General features: G+C 43.1%; 3 protein-coding genes across 4 annotated transcripts; 1 reads left to right on the top strand and 2 right to left on the bottom strand.

Annotated features, from left to right (window-relative positions):
* Positions 1-38: 38 nt before the first annotated feature.
* Positions 39-1,699, top strand: LOC131888881 (radical S-adenosyl methionine domain-containing protein 1, mitochondrial-like). Its single transcript, XM_059237829.1, has 3 exons — positions 39-570; positions 643-865; positions 947-1,699. Exons 1-3 carry the CDS (start codon positions 73-75, stop codon positions 1,603-1,605), a joined length of 1,380 nt encoding a protein of 459 aa, XP_059093812.1. The 5' UTR covers positions 39-72; the 3' UTR covers positions 1,606-1,699.
* LOC131888877 (phospholipase B1, membrane-associated-like) lies at positions 1,625-6,008 on the bottom strand. 2 transcript variants are annotated; one of them, XM_059237822.1, is made up of 12 exons: positions 5,604-6,008; positions 5,243-5,393; positions 4,829-5,153; positions 4,687-4,760; positions 4,334-4,436; positions 4,156-4,269; positions 3,028-3,111; positions 2,828-2,970; positions 2,436-2,613; positions 2,216-2,367; positions 1,967-2,138; positions 1,625-1,896 (listed from the first exon to the last, which is right to left on the bottom strand). In XM_059237822.1, the coding sequence occupies exons 2-12, from the start codon at positions 5,378-5,380 to the stop codon at positions 1,655-1,657; spliced, it is 1,725 nt and encodes a 574-aa protein (XP_059093805.1). In that variant the 5' UTR covers positions 5,381-5,393; positions 5,604-6,008; the 3' UTR covers positions 1,625-1,654. The 2 variants fall into 2 exon arrangements, with proteins under 2 accessions (XP_059093805.1, XP_059093804.1); XM_059237821.1 differs by having other exon boundaries at positions 2,828-3,111.
* Positions 6,009-12,903: 6,895 nt separating this feature from the next.
* On the bottom strand, positions 12,904-15,213 carry LOC131888876 (axoneme-associated protein mst101(2)-like). The gene is made up of 2 exons (XM_059237820.1): positions 15,066-15,213; positions 12,904-14,896 (listed from the first exon to the last, which is right to left on the bottom strand). The coding sequence occupies exons 1-2, from the start codon at positions 15,087-15,089 to the stop codon at positions 13,040-13,042; spliced, it is 1,881 nt and encodes a 626-aa protein (XP_059093803.1). The 5' UTR covers positions 15,090-15,213; the 3' UTR covers positions 12,904-13,039.
* Positions 15,214-17,113: the final 1,900 nt, after the last annotated feature.

Here is a 17,113-nt window from a genome sequence, read left to right as displayed (position 1 = left end):
CGGCGGGAATTTCTTGATTTCACAACAATCTTGAATCAGCTGTTCTTGAGCTCAACAAAACACAAAAATATCATGTTGAATTGTAGAGGGGCACCCAATGTATTGAAAAGTCTCACGCCGTATTATCTTCAATTGAAAAATCAGGGTACACGCCTTGTAAACAATGACGGGCCCTTAAGGGCGTGCCACGACAAGACAATCGAAGGTTCAATCTACGTTCACTGGCCTTATTGCGCCAAAAGATGTTCTTACTGTAACTTCAATAAGTACATTCCCAAGTCCTTGGACCATGTGGACCATGAACGCATGATTAAAGCCCTAAACACTGAAGTCAGAACACTCATTCATCTTTCTGGACTGGAGAAAGTGAAATCCGTGTTTTTTGGCGGAGGGACTCCCAGTTTAATGAGACCCAAGGACGTCAAATCTTTTTTGAATGAGATAACGCTCTTACTCGATGTTGACTCGGCTCAATTTGAAGTCACATTAGAGGCCAATCCCAATGACATACGGGAAAAATTGGAACTATTTCAAGAATGTGGCGTCAATCGGGTGTCTCTAGGCGTTCAGGTAATCTTTCAAAAAGTAAGTTTTCTCCAGACATCATGTTACTCAAAGCCGCTTCCGATCGCATCCTTCAAGGCATTAGTGGACCAAGATTTGAAGCAATTGAATCGGGATCACTCCGCCGAGGAAGGCCTTCATGCCTTGGCCCAGTGCTTGCAAGCCCTACCCAATTCCACTTCTTGTGATTTAATTTTTGGTCGGCCTCTTCAAACACTTCAGTCTTGGATTCTCGAGCTTGAGACAATTCTTCAATACGGCTTGAAACACATTTCTCTTTACCAATTAACCGTTGAACGAGGTGAACTAGTCCAAGGATCCATCCACGTGCTTTGACGACACCGAAATAGTAAAAAGTACATTTTCTCATTTTTTTCATTAGGAACTCCACTCTGGAAAGACATAAACAACGGAGTGATATCCATACCGAATGATGACTCTATGGCCGACCTGTACGACGAAGCAATCCGGATAATGGCACAAGCCGGTCTGGAGCGCTATGAGATCTCCAATTTTGCCGTACCCGGATATGAGAGTATCCATAACTCCTTGTACTGGTCAGGGGGTGAATATTTAGGAATTGGGCCGGGAGCTCATGGCCGTTTTCGCATCCGAAATCACGACAATGAAGCCAGATCGGTCAGAGCTTGCGATCAAATGGCTGGAATCGTGTCCAATGTTGCTGCCCAGTCTAGTAGAGGAGGGGAACTACAAGCCAGAGTTCAAACTCTAGAACCAGAACCTTGGATGAGAGAAGTGGAGGTGTTAAGTCATGGGACGAGGAAAATTCAGCGTGTTTCGGATGAGGATCAACGAGCCATGGTTTTGACTACAACTTTGAGAACTAGATCCGGCTTGACTTGTGAAGTTGCAAACCAAATTCAACTGGCCTTGGATGACATTTGGAACCAACCGAGTTGTGTTGATCTTTATGAATTGGGATTGATATCCCGCGATGATCTCGGCATCAAGCTTACGAGCAAAGGTCTATCATTAGCTGATAGTGTTTTACCAATCATTTTGAACGCATTGGAGCCCTAAAGAAATCATCCGAGGCTCATTTTCTTTTCATTCATTCATTGCTATGTCATCAAACATATCCACAAGAGAAATCAGCGCTTCGTTTTAAAACCCTCTTGCGTTTCTTCTTTTTGACACGCCTGAGAAATGGCGATTCTGCGTTTTCCGGTTCGTCTTTGATTGGAAACCGGGAATTCACATACGTTGAAAGAAAGGGCTCGTCTCGTGTTGGGCATCTTAGACGAGAATTGAAATCCCATGAGGATTTGTAGTCGAAATTCTCCAACAAATTGTTCCAAATGGCTTTGGTCACTGCAAGAGGAAACAATTGATTGAGTCCTCTGCATGTATCTGTCACTGCGGTTTAAGTGACAATGCTCACTCAAAGCTTGTAGTTTTTGGCTTGGGTAGATGCAATTGGGCGCCAAGTAAGAAAGATCTACAAAGTGATGTCCGAAAAAAGCCTTGGATGTCTTCGGCAAGCTCATGTCGTCCAAACCCGGTTGGAGAACAACTGTGAAGTCCTCGGTTCGATCGTAAACTCCGGAATCCACCTATAATCCAAAGAGAGCCAAATCAAGAGCCATCCATGTGTATGGACTTACGTGGTATTGCAATTCTGGTGTCTTACCATGTCTCTTAATTCGGCTCGAAAGTCCCTGAGGATTTGCGCTACCCGTTCCTTGGGTACGGCAATATGATCGAAAACACATGGACAGAATATTTTAGCGGTCAAATGGCAAGCCACGGGTCGATTTATGGCCTCGGAATAGATCATAGGATCTTGAAAAGCAGGGAATTATGAATTTACTAATGCTCTTGAACAGGGTGGTCATGTTTTCGCCACGAACCTATCGGCGGGACAAGATTGACCAAAGTTCGTGGCAAATCATCTTTGAGAAGATCCAAAGCTTGTCGAATGTTTGAAATGAATTCCTTGCTCGTAATGCCGGAAGAACGGTCTTGTGTTCGGTTATTAGGACAGGTTAATCTACAAATGTCCCCGTTACCGACTTGTATGGTGATCAACTAGAACAATAGAGACGAAAGGTCAAAAGTGTTAGAATGAAATACCAACGGAATTCAAATGACGAAATTGTGTTTGACAACCTTTCATTTCAAAAAAGCTATCATTGACTAAGAATAAAAAAGAGCTGAAGAATTTGAGATTTCAACTGGATCTGTTATTGAATTGGGTTCGATCGAACCCGCTTTGCTCTTTGATGAAAAGCTCGAACCACACCTTCCAATCCGAAAAGAAGTCAATGGTGGCACTTGAACGAACGTTCCGAATCAAGTTTCGCGCCTGATCTTTCAGGTCCTTGGACGTGGCTGATTTGTCGGCTAGATTGAATCCAGACCGAACGGATTGTGAATCGCTAAAGCCTAAAGGAGACGAAACAATTGTAAACCTGAAGATTTCTTGTCCATGTCCATACTGACCAGAGGAAGCTCCGATTACTTTGGGATTGAACTCGCGAATGAGGTTTGGAATGGTTAAATACTGCCGCCAATCGCCATCCCCACCTGTATGGATAGAAAATGTTTAGGTTGTAAGAGCTCATCTCATCTTTGGTAGACTTGTAATCTGAGTATGTAAGCCCTGGAGGGCAGAGTTGAATTTTTTGACACGATGCATTTTGACATTGTACTTAATTTTACTTGTTCATTTTGCATCAAATCTCGATTCCCTGAAATAACAATCATCATCTAATCATCTCTCATCATCATCGTCATCATCATATGACAGATTGAAAGGTCACAGTATTGATACAAAATGTGTGAAAATGGTAAAAGTTCTCAGTACAGACCTAAAAACATGCACATTTCACAAGAGCCATTTGGTAAAAAGTAGCATTCTTTCCTTTTACATGAAAGATAATGGTCACTATCTAAAGTCTGACTAAACCTCGAAAAAAAGTTAAAGTCTGTAAAATCGTTTTAGCTTTTTTTGGAGGCCTTTACGTGCCAAATTTCTAATTTTTAACCTTGTTAGCCATTTTTACACTGGTTTTCACTAACTTCACTAACCGCGGCAAAGAATGTAATATCCGGTAAAACCAAGATGAAAGTGTTACATTGCCATGTGAAAGATTATGATTTGTCTTGCTGTTGCCACTTAAACTGTATACAATGACATATGTATCCATTGAAAACGTGTCCTAATGTCGAACATTGCAAGAAAAAAGCTACTTTCTTGTAAACTCAATGGATAACCAAGAAAATTGGTGTTTAGATTTTGTAGCATAAAAATGCAGCAAAGAGGCTAAAACAACCTTTTCCCCATTGAAACAAATCTTTTTTGCATTATTGCAAATTGCTTTTGCATATTTACAACTTTTTCACATTTCATGACTTTTTTCAAACTTTAACAACATTTTTTAAGTGTTTTCGAAACTTATTTTCAGATTTATTTTAATTTTAAAGAGGATATTTCGGCTCAAAAGATAACTTTTTTCAAGCCAAAATTTCCAATAAAACGTCCTTATATAGGTATGTAAAAACGCATGTAGTGTGCGCACCATAATGACATAAAAAGACAGATTGGGAATGTCACGCATGGTTACTCACCAGTGGCGAAAGAAACTCCTCTAAACTCCTCGCCGGCATTGGTTATGGAATCAGCCAAGGCTCCTGTTCCAGAGATAAGATGATCCCCTAAGGCTCCGACCAAATTGATATCCCCTGAAAATTTTCGAACATTAACACAGGATTCAAAACAGATTCACGTTTGATCTGGATGAAATACCAGGTCGTAGTTTATGGACCGACTTGGGCGAATAAGCAGTAGGCCTGGTGTCTGGGCATGGAAATGGAACGTGCGGGAGGATCCGGCATTGGGACCGATCCAACTAAAACGAAAATTGCAACTTGGATTTGGACCAGGCTTACTTATTTAACATAGACAATGCTCACTACGTCATCTAACCCCCCTAAAATATATAAGGGATGTGTCATATGATGACTCGAACGTTCTCGTTAGTACCAAGAAGCCAAGCATCTCCTCTGAAATCATCCCTGTACAGCTAATTCCATCCATTTCTAAACTGGACAGGTTCTGCCTTTTCTGAAGTAGAAATCCAAATATGATTGGATCCTCACCTGGTCCAACGTGGCTAAATTCAATCCTAGGTGTTCCTCTGGTTGAGGCGAATGATAATCATAGTGAGGATGAGCTGCAATGGAATTGATGATCATGCGGACTAGCATCCAGAAACAAGGTCCATTTGACTTAAGTCGTTACCTTCCACCGGATGGGATGATGGGAATGTTTGGAACAACTGATAGAGCCCTTCCAAAGATCGAGCAAAGGACCGAACCCCGGTTGAAAGACCCTTGATTAGCTCAAAAGCATTAGTGCCCGAGCTGGGTTGACTGGCGCCCCCATGGGAATCCAGCGACCGGAGTTTGGTCTCCTCCTCAGAAGAAGAAGAAGAAGAAAAAGAATCCTCTGTTGAGGAATAGAATCCCCGCCATCCGTGATCGTTATCCTCTTCTAACGAGGCTCGAAGTGCCGAGGGATCTTCGGTAACTTGATAGGCAGTCGTTACCTCGGTTGGATTGGCCACCTCCAGGAATCCATGCCAATGTTGAATGCATTAATATTATGTTAATCAGCACGGGGTATATCATTCGTCCCTCAAGGCCAAGTTCTTACCAGGGGGAGCTCGAGTTTGTCAACCAGGGAGGAGCAGTTCTGGGAAGATCGTGAGTGACTCTCAGCGTCGGAAACTGGGGGACCATGAAGGACACTTAGCACGCAACTAATTGCGGCTTGGATCCAGAGGGCTCGCATTTTGGCCCCAAGTCTATCGTATGCAAGGGTGAATTCACTCTTATTTGAAAAGATATTTGTAATGGATAAAAGATGACGAACTAATGTCAAATCTAACTTGAAGCTGAATGGTGATAAGATGTACAGTATATCCTTTCAAGACATGGTCAAGATGAGAAGAGTTGGACTCAATCTCGTCGTCTAAACAGGCAAGACGGAATTCTCAAAGCCTCAAACCGCTTACCTTAAAAAGCAATTCCTATGAATTCGTTCCACTTGATTGTACACCTCACATGAGTTTGGGTGCGGTGGATTTGGATGGCAGAACTACCAGGTTATCACCCACCATTCAAGATCACCGTATCAATCGCAGTCACCCAAGAATTGTTACGGACTCACTACTAGCAAACAAGTGAACACAAGGGCCTCCAATTTCTAACTGAACTAGAAGACCTTTGTGTGTTTGGTTGGGAAATCCATGGCAACGAATTAGCCAACCAACACCTGTGACGCTCGTTGCCTGATGTGGGCTCTGTTCTCTTAATGCTGACACTTTTCAGAAATCATCTCATACCCCTGTTTTTTCCCTACAATCACGTGGATCGATTATTTTTATATGTAATGCGCACTCCTGGAGGGACTTGCCAGTTTGGCATACTATACTAGCCGTATGCACTCCTACTGCTACTGTATAGGTACACGTGCGTAATGGTGTCCGAACTTGAAGAGCGGAAGTGTTCCGCTCCGTGGTCTCCAATGATTTGACAATGATATATTGGACTCATCTATCCGTCCATCTGATTGATTCACGCGGCTCAAGCTGCAAATGTCACCGATGGAGTCACCAAACTACTGAATGTGAACGAACAACCCAAAAACCAACACAATATTTTGGCTTTCAAAATACTGGGGGAGTGCGGGTTGATCCAACCCATAAAATTATACCTTAGACAAAATGTGACCCAAATTGTAGGATTTTAGTTTGGTCATTCACGGGCTTTTCTAATCGTAACAAGGACTATTAAAATGAAAGGTTCTAACTCGTCTATTTATTACCTGCCAATCTTTATATGATATTTGGTCCACCAACAAATTTGAGTTAGCAGACCGAGCTAGTCCTTGAATGTAGGCTTGATTAGGAATGCTATCTAAAAATTTGTCCAAATCTGACTTGAAAGATCCAACCGGATCAACCAGACCTACGTATTCCCTACGCAAATCAAACAATGAAGGAGCCCGAGAAAGAAGAGAGTTGGACTTCATTGTTCGAACTAGCCTGGATTCTCGAGGGCTTGAAGGTGCTCCCAAAACGCGCATTAAGCCTCTACGGTCACTAGCTTTGACCCTAAATCCTGGGTTGGGACAAAGCTCATGGATGCTTTTGAAGACGTACAGTATCAGATACCTTTCGAACCTACTCTGAATACTGTACAATCCCAACCTTTCTAACCTCTCCCAATACAAGAGCTCTCTCGCATCCTCAACGTTCTTAGTAAAACAACTTTGGACTTGTTTTTACAAACCTGCTGAACTACTTTGAGCCCAAATAGGCGAGCAATATTTCGGTGAAAATGTACGTTGCGAGACTTCATTCAGCCTTTGAACTTAAATCCAGTGGTAAAATACACTAGATCTAAACATTAAAGAAGTTCTTTTTGAAACCTTAAGAATTTATTGTGTTCGTGTTTAGAATGCCAAAAAAGCTGCTACATCTGTTTCCGACGGCAATCTGAAAGACTTTTCTTCTTGTATTTCTCACCATTTTGGCTCAAAAATCAAGCTTTTCTCATTAATTTTACCCCTCTTTCTTGAAAACATACATTTTATGATATTTTTTTTCCTATATGGCATGATTATCTTGTTTTTGGGACAGCACAACCCTTCAAGATTACGTCTCTTCTGCTTTCAAAACAATCTGCTCCAAATTCTTAATTTGTTTTTCAGTACAAGCCCAAAGAATCTAGTGAAAGAAAGATTTATGGTTATTTATTGTGTGCTTACTTGCAAGACAAACTTGATGTACGACTTAAGGGCAAATGTTTTTTGCCACGACGCAAGCAGCTTTTGTGCAAAGTACACACAGTGTTAAGAGTGTATTTAGGATTTGGCTGCTTTGGCTGCGTGGGGCACTGTAAGTCAAAATCAAGGACTGATAAAATCATTCCGTAGATTAGAGTGCTCTTAGCCAAAGTTTGCACACCTTTTGATATGCTCTTGAATTTTAGCTTACCATGGCGTTTTGTTGTTGCATTATGTTGCTACTGACTCTTACAAAAGAATGAATTGAACTGGATTACTTGCATATTTGCATTTTCTGCCTACTTTTTGGCATTTTTGCTCATTTTGTTGCATTTTTGATTGCACTTTTTGGCCAATTTTCTTTGCATTTGTAGACAGCCCTGATGATCACGCATGTGATCTCTTTGCTCTCTTGAAAAATTATAGCTAATGTGTATACTCTTAAGCTTTGCCCATCTACATTTAGTCATTTACGGGCTTCAAGTGATGGACATGACAGATTCAAAGTGTAAACTTCAACAGACCGTGATGCCATCCGTAAATTGCGCATTAAATCAATATAGATGTTTGAAAAAGTATGTGATTCTTTCGATTTTCTTTTGGCTGTCTTCCGATTGCACGGAAAGTTGCAAAGTCGGAAATTTCCTCGTTATTGCTGCCCGTGAAAGCCCTATTCAAGACCAACAGGAAAGAGTTTTTAAAGCAAAAAACGATTGCTCGAGACAAGGCAAGTGTTAGTGTCATCTATTCCAAGCGAATCATATTATGCGAATTATAATCATGTGACTTATTGGCAATGATAATGAACAAATGAGACCACCTTGTTACAAAAAGGCAAGGCCCCTGGAGTATCCAGTGGGAGTTGCCCTCCTCCTTGGACACAGGTCCTTACCGTACCTCGATGATCACCCAAGCATTCGTTTCAATTTCTCTCGTTAAGGGGAGTGGATTAACACCATTCAGGAGTTCGGGTTTTTTTAAAACTCCTCGGAACAAAAAAATACTTTCTTCTCCCAACCTCGCTCTCTTGAACGATTGAGGGTAAAATAGAAATCGGCAAAAAAAGAACAAAAAATCACGGTCAGGTCACCCAACAACTAGTTTTCATGCAGCTCCTGGAAATCTTCTTAAGATAATTGCCTAGTCAAGTGTCTAGTTCCTCTTCTTCCCATTATTTCAGTACCTCAACTGTATCGTTCATGCTTCTGGTCAGATTAGATTTGGACCTTGGCTTGCCACTCGCACCAACGCATTTTACGACTACGAAACCAACACGCTTTCAACTCGATTGGGGGTTAATACATTAACATTAACAGTTAGCATTCCCAACAAGCAGATCCGAACCACTGTCACGCATTTTTTTTCGAAGAATTTTGAGTGGTCCTTCTTCACAAATATGACCATATCTGTTGGTTTCCAGGGCTATGCTCTCTTCATGGGCAATGACGATTGACAAAACAAGTAGCCCCCGACAGATCAGCCACCCATTTTCCAAAGAAAGCGACGTATTAACAGACTAAACCAGTTAACAATTCGTTTTTCGTTCCATTGGCAGGGTTAGTTTTGTCAGCTCACATTCTGTTATTTTAGGGTCAACCATTTAACTGAAAGTCTTTGCAGTCCTGGTGAGGGTGTATCCCAAACCTTGTTTAGGGTAGTATCCCAGAGGTAAATCAAAATCTGAAGAAGGAGGACAGCACATTCTTTATCTCTCACCTTGAACCGTGGTCCGGTTGTCCATAAATGAGCGGACTCTGATCAAATATGATGATGGGTGCAAGTACTTGTTTTCTTCTGGAGCAATACAGTACCTTTTAGTAGTGGGATCGTCCTGATCCCACGTAAGAACAAGGCTTCACGCACAGAGACGTAAACATAACTATTTTGTTCGTCATCATGTCGCTTGCGTCCCTCACCACTAAGACGATGAGAGCATTTCATGCACTGTTTTCTATCTACGTATGTATCGCGTTGTGTCAACCCAAATGTTGTGTCATTCGACCAAAATGACCGTGACATGAATTTGATTGAAATTGATTGCAAGGTTGAAGTTAGGTCATAATCATTGCCGTCCCAAACATGTTAATGTATTGTTTCCACATTTCCCAATCTTTTTGGGCTTTTTGCAATTTTTCCCAAAAATTTTCAAAAAATGTCTGGGTTTTTAATTAGATTTTCCTATTCTTCTTTCATGAAAAAAAACAAAAATTTCTGTAAAAAATTGATCTAAAATTGCCCTCGTTCACCCGTTTCTTTTCTTTACCCGTTGATTTTCCTTGATAGAAAAATGGATTTTTTTTTCCTTCGAAACGGCTTCAAACGGATTATCATACTTTTTGCAAGGCATTCATTCAATCATTCATCATTAGGTCACTTCAGGTTTTGAAAACAAATTGCTGCTAATTTTTCAGCACATGGCCAAAGTGTTAAGTAAAAAGGAAAATACTTCTTGATTAAGCACCTATGCTTTGATATGTTCCATAGTAAAATCATTTAGAATTTCATTATTCCACAAGCTGCTTTTGTTCAAAGCACAGATTGAGGGTTTCTTTGGTAACCTAACGCACGTTGACCTTTTTAAGCTTTATAAAACTTGTACAATCAATCATCAAAGTGGAGTGTTTGTAGAAAAAGTATTTGTGCCATTCTTCAATATCCTTTTGCATGTTTTCCCTTAGCTTATGAGTAGGGTCAGACCAAATATGTTTTTACATAAAACACATTCTTCACATATTTTGGGATTTTGGAGCCCCCAAAAAAACAATTTTTGTTCATTTTCATTTTTGCTTTTTGCTTTTCTTCCTTTTTCGGTTCCCCTTGGCTTGTCCCGATTCTGCTCGGTAGTTTATGAATGAATACATGACTTCATATAGGGACCCTAGAGCATCTACAATTTCATCAAAAATGTAGAGCGGTCGTTCAATGTGTTCAAACACATCTTCACTGAGCTGGCCTAGACCAACTAAAGAAGGAAAATTTGTAGCAAATTGTTGTTGTATTTTTTTTTGGTTGGGGAGTGCTAGGGTTGGAGGGTGCACCTCGTCCGACCAGCGAAGCCAGCCATCACATCGTCCATTTTCCAAATTCCCATAAGCAATTTCATGTCCGGTATTAGATTGGTTGTCCATCCGTTGGTGTATGTAGCTAGCGTCTAAAAGTTTCCTTGAGAAAGGTCGTGGAGGAGAATCGAACGGGGGACTTCTCTCATACTAGGAAACTGCGCTGACCACTACACCACGTCTCCTCCCATTATCTTTTGTTGATACCTACTTATGAGTCTTTTACGAGATTTAAGAGCAAATATATATGAAAGAAAACAAAAAATATTGACATTTCTTGCATTTTTCCGCATTTTTGGTTTGGATTTTTGGCCATTTTTTGTTGCATTTTGAATTAATGTTTTGGTCAATTTTGCTTGAATTATTGGGACAGCCCTAGCCATAATAAATCCAAAGGATGAACAAGGCTTGTTCTAATTTGAAAATCCCAAGCAAAAAAAATGCCATGTTTAAAGCATGAAATCTGTTCTTTGCCCTCTTTGCCAAGCCCTGAATGTTTCAAGGTGCAAAAGAAATATGCATAATCTTGCCTGTGGGTCAATTCAAATGAAGGCCACGAGGTTTTTTCCAGCCTCTTGTGGTTTCATGATACGCAGGTGTGTGTTTGTTGAATAGTCGTTCAATGGCTGGATCGCCGGATGGATACCCGTTCTCAAAGGTTCGTGCGGCGTGAAACTCGACGAATGACGGTGGGAATTGATTGATGAATGAATGCATGAATAAACGAGGAGAGGCATAAGTGATGACGCGAGTCTGATGACCAATTCAATTGACGTTAGAGCACTTTGCATTAGTAGGTAAGTTGTTGTGTTCGTCCATTCAGCCGGAGTCCAGCACACGCTTGCCCCCACCAATCAACGTATGTATTGGCAGAACCATGACAATGCATGTTGACCACCGAGGTAATGCCTTTGTCTCTGCGAATGAAGCTTAAGTTTACTTCCTCGTAATCATTGGGAATTTTTAATTGAATACAAAATGGATTGAAGTCAAGCTTGGGCGCGTTTCACTCCGTCGGCGGCTACTGACCTTCAACTGGCCGCGTTTCGGAGATGGTACGCACTTCTTTCGTTCTTTCTGTCTCTTTCCGACGGCGGTGGATGCGGTGGATCCATTCAATTTCATTCATGCTTGGTAGACTTGGGATTGGTCAAACTCGGGAAGGGAAAAAGGCAGAAAAACAAGCCATATTCTCGTCTCCTACCCTTCCTGGATTTATCCTCATCTAGAAGCACCACTGAACCGGTCCCGATGACCAGGATTTGCTCGTGCAGGTTTTTGCTCCAGTTTCTTGTTGTCGTGTTGACGAGTGGTCAAACCCACCAGAAGTTCGACCTTGAGAGTTTTCCTTTTGCTCCGATCAAAACCTGTCTTGGAAACTTTTGGAGCCGATTTCAGATCAGGAGCATTAGATGATGACAGGAAGAAGGTCACTGCTTTGCATTTGTTGCTCGTTGTTGTGGGTAGCCGATCCAATGGCCTCTGAAGAAAGTGAGTACGATTTGGGGGCCGAAATTCAAAGGAAGGAAATTTTATGATGCGATTAAGGGGTAATTGACAAGTACTGATTGGCCCATTGATCCGGGTACTATTATCATGGATCGTGCGGTAATGGGACGATTACCGTATTAGGCAGTCCTGTTGGCGGAATGATCATGACAATGATTGAATAGGAGGACTGGTAAAAGGTGTGTGAATTTGAATTTCATTTACCTTTGCATGTCCATGACGAGCACAGATATGTACTACTCCAATAGCTTGTGGTTTTGCATAGAGGTTCAATAGACTGCAGAGTCTGATGATCTGTTTTCGAGGCCTTCGTGACTATACTTGGCTATGTATGGCCAATGCCAAAACACAGAGAGGGACGCCATTGGCAAGAAAACTCCGCTTCATAACGCAGCGTTGGACTGGAATAACTACCTTCTTATTTGTGCACTTGCAAACAAAAGCAAAGCAGCACCTGAGATTTGAAAAATACGGAAAGGACAGTTTGGTCTAGGGCAGACCTTGAAGAGACCAACTGACCAAAGAGGTAATTGGTGGAAGTCATTGAATCATATGGCGTTATTGATAAAAACATTCGTGAAGGGCACGAAGGAAATCAATCTCAAATTAGATCTTGGTTTCTAAGAAATGCCCCCTAAGGCAGGGTAGCATTAGTTTTGGATGTAATAATCTACTTCCCTGACAATAAGGGAATGGATCATTTCCGCTTGGACATCATGTGGCACATTCGGCCTCACAGGGCAATGTACTGCAGAGCATAATAAATGAAGGACGACGAAGCAATTATTTTTGGCTTATATGAGGTCATTTTTATTCTTCTTCATTTTCAATCCTCAAAAAAATGGGGAGTTCTGGCATACATACTTTGCGACCAGAGGTGAGTGATGGTGTTGTAATAAATAGATAGAATAATTATTGTTCAAATAAATATCATGAGGGCATGAGAAGCTTTTGATGTTTACAGCTCTGCTTGGTTTGGAAGGAAACGAGGCCGATAGTCAATATCGTCTGGACGAGGGTTCCAAAACGGGGCAAGAAGAGATGGTTCATCCCTGGACGGGACAGACGCTCATGAACCTCGGAAAAGGTCAGTTTAGCGACCGCTGTAAGAGGGCTGTTCACATTCCTCGCACAAGTAGAAGGTAGAGCATTGTTGCTTGGGTACCTGTTGGCATTCTTGTTTGGGCACTTGACGGCACTCCTGTCGGGGCTCATTGCGGCACTTTTGGCGGGGCACTTGTTGGCATTCCTGCTTGGGCACCTTCTGGCAGGCTTGGCGGGGCACTTGCTTGCACTCTTGCTTGGGCTTCTGTTGGCAGGATTGCTTAGGCACTTGCTTGCACTCCTGGCGGGGGATTTGACGGCATTCTTGCTTTTCCACTTGTTTGGGGACCTGCTTGGAGACCTGCTTGCATTCCTGCTTGGGCACTTGTTGGCATTCCTGCTTGGGCACCTGTTGGCATTGTTGCTTGGGCACATTCTTGCACTCTTGCTTGGGGACCTGCTTGGGGATCTGTTGGCATTGCTCCTTGGGGATATTCTTACATTCCTGCTTGGGGGTCTGCTTAGGGATTTGGGTGCACTTTTGCTCGGGCACTTGCTTGGATTGTTGACGGGGAATCTTGTTGCACACTTGCTTACCCACTTGTTCGCATTGTTGCTTGGGGACCTGCTTGGCGACCTGCTTGGGGACATTTTGGCATTCCTGCTTGGGGACGGATTGGCATTCCTGCTTGGGGGTCTGCTTGGGCACGGACTTGCATTCTTGCTTTTGGGTTTGCTTGGGGACGGACTTGCACTCCTGCTTGGGCACAGACTTGCACTTGGGCTTGGGGGGACCGTAGCCGTAGGTGGGCTTGGGCTTCTCGCAGACCTGCTGGTACTTGGTCTCACATTGTTGCTCATAGGTAGTTTCATACTTGGTCTCGCATTGTTGCTCGTAGGAGGTCTCGTACTTGGTTTGGCATTGCTGCTCGTACTTGGTCTCACATTGTTGCTCGTATTTGGTCTCGTACTCAGTTTCGTAGACGGTCTGGCATTTATCCTCGTATTTGGTCTCGCACTTGTCCTCATAGACGGTCTCGTACTCGGTCTTGTAGACGGTCTCGCATTGTTCCTCATAGGAGGTCTCGTACTTGGTCTCACACTGTTGCTCGTACGTGGTTTGGCATTGCTCCTCGTACTGTGTTTCGTACTTGGTCTCGCACTCCTGCTCATAGGTGGTCTGGCACTGTTCCTCGTACTTGGTCTGGCATTGTTCCTCATACTTGGTTTCGCATTGCTCCTCGTATTGGGTCTCATACTCGGTCTCGTATTGGGTCTCGCACTTCTCCTCGTACTTGGTCTCGTATTGAGTCTCGTATTTGGTCTCGCACTGTTCCTCATACTTGGTTTGGCATTGCTCCTCGTATTGAGTGTCGTACTTGGTCTCGCATTTCTGCTCATACTGGGTCTCGTACTTGGTTTCGCATTGTTCCTCATACGTGGTCTGGCATTGCTGCTCATAAGTGGTCTCGTATTTGGTCTCGCATTGTTCCTCGTACTTGGTTTGGCACTCCTGCTCGTATTCGGTCTTGCACGAGGTTCCATAGCTGGACTCGCACTTCTCCTCGTACTTGGTCTCACATTGTTGGTCATACTCGGTCTTGCATTCCTGCTCGTACTTGGTTTCGCACTGCTCTTGGTATTCGGTTTGGCATTGCTCCTCGTACTTGGTCTGACACTGTTCCTGGTACTCTACTTCACACTTTTCTTCGTATTTAGTTTCGCACTGCTCATCGTACTTGGTCTGGCATTGCTCTTCGTAAGAAGTCTGACACTCCTGGTCCTGCTTGCAGTTGTATGATGTGGGTTGTTGAACCTTCTTCGTGGTGCACTTGGGCTCTTGGGGAGCGCCATATTGACCTTGAGGATAAGCGTTGAGTTGGGAACATCCCACGGCCAAAAAGACCTGAAAGAGGAACGAAATGAATCATTATTGTCAATCATGCAAAGATGGAGTTCGTTGGTCTCATAATTGCCATGGTCGAAAACTAAAACCCCCAACGTTTGCATTGTTCCATGTTTAAGCCATGGATCGAAGTTGGAAATAAAAGACAAGTCCCAGTTGCTAGACTTACCAAAGCAATAGAAGCAAACCTCATGTTTGCCTGTTGGAAGACTTCAAACGAATCACGACTGGTCTCGGTTCACCGATCGAATTTATATATTTGCCTTCATTCCCCACAACACATTAGTATTCGTCCGTTGGCGTCGGCGTTAGAGGTTGTTGCTGTCGTCGTCCTGTGTACGCATTTTTAGCGTACCGCCAACCGTCTCTCTCACGGCTTCTTTGGTTGGCCTCCTAACCTTCACCCTCTTGACGCCACTTGCTTCTTTGGCTTCTTGCTTTCTGTGCTGTCTGTTGACGCGGGAGTCGACCCCTTCTTCATTTGTCCACGGACGGAGCGAGTACAACCTCGACAACACCACCACAACCACCATCTCCTCCTACTCCAGCCCTCTCTCCCTCTCTCTCTCTCTCTCTCTCTCTCTCTCTCTCTCTCTTGTAACTCCCCTGACAACGGCAATCCCGCCACCGATTCCGTCCCGAGCTTGGCCATCCTCATCGTCCACTACCTCTGTTACCATTACCACAACAGCAACGACACCAATGTCGCGGATATCAGCAAAGACGTAGAATTTGCCCGCAGGGTGTGTTTCGAACAACTCTCGCTTTTCCGCGGTCGCACATTTTCTCGTGATGCATTGCCGATTGGCTTGAGATCTAATTTCTGGAACTCGCGTCCCACGCACTCAATGCTGCTGGAGCCACTCAGGCCCAGCGCCTGCGTACATCTGTACCAGTTAAGAGTCTGGCAAGACATTTTTTGCTTCAAATCTGCCGAGCTTGGACTATCCAGACGAGCATCACGAAGAAGCTTCCTCGGACCTACGAGTACTACGTCCATCCCCCCTTTACTACAACCTAGTCCCAACTGCACTTGTTGCCCTCCTTTTGAGCGGGGAAACACGGGACAAACGAAAGGTGGAAAGATGGGCGCTCGAGCAATTGCAATGAAGACGAGTAGAGCCGAGTTGGAATTGTGATAAGTCATTTCGTGAGGTAAGATGCTTCTCGGCAAGTTCTCTCCTCAACCATTGGTAACAAACCAACACAGTTCGAGCAATACAAGAACTCGAGTTGGATTCCAATTGGCTGATTTATTCAAGTTGTCACGTGAAGTGGTTCCAAATATAGTAGAATGTCAAGCCTGGTCCTAGCTAGCAAATAAGGTCACAACCACAGGGTTGATGTCCTCGATTATCAAGCGACTCCAAGTTCAGTGAGCATGAAAACCGAGAGTCATTTTGACAAGCGAAAATTCCTTGCGTTGGACAGGTATTATTATGAATATTGGTCGATTACTTGTTCCCCCGACTAGATTTGTTAATACACGGTAGGAATGCGTCTTCAAATTCTTCCACTTCACTTGTGGAAGTGCGAACTTCAATCTGAGTGGTTGGACCAATCATTTGATAGGACCGTTAGTTGAAATGAATCGCTTAAGGTTGTTTAATTGTCTATGAAGTTAATTGGTGTTGGTGTGTAACTGTGAGATGGACAATGGATAATCGTAGAGGCAGTAAAGTTAGATAATCGGGTGAGAAAAAACGAGTCTGGATGCAACTTGCTGCTGACAAGACAGCAAAATCTCCTGGAACACAAATCTGGTTGGGGGAAATGTAATGGCTTGTTTATCGTATAGAGGACACGCCCTGGATTCAAATTCTTCTATAGAAGTCGGTTTGTGATCGAATGAATGGCAAGGAATGGAGATCTCAGCATTGACAAGAAAAGAAGCTTAGCATTCGAGTCTGATGAACGAGGACTAAGAATTCGTCGAAACTGCAGTTCAAAGAAAAGGAATTGAATTAGCGTCAGATTTCCAGTTTGACGGAACTGACTGCCCACAGGAAGGAGAACCGAGAAGAATATAATTATTGCTTCCAATTTGAATCCACTGATTTGGTTCCTCCGGACTTGAGCTACCGCCTGATGTCACTTCCCTTAGCAATTTATGATATTAGATTCACTAAATTTGAGACGTTATTGGATATCAAAACCATTACGGAACGGTGCACAGAATGAATGACTAACAAATTCTGCCAAAAAAATGGCTTGAGG

The sequence above is a fragment of the Tigriopus californicus genome, chromosome 10 (genome assembly GCF_007210705.1).
Source record: "Tigriopus californicus strain San Diego chromosome 10, Tcal_SD_v2.1, whole genome shotgun sequence".
Taxonomy (NCBI): Eukaryota; Metazoa; Arthropoda; class Copepoda; order Harpacticoida; family Harpacticidae; genus Tigriopus; species Tigriopus californicus.
This window is presented reverse-complemented; position numbering and strand designations above follow the sequence as displayed.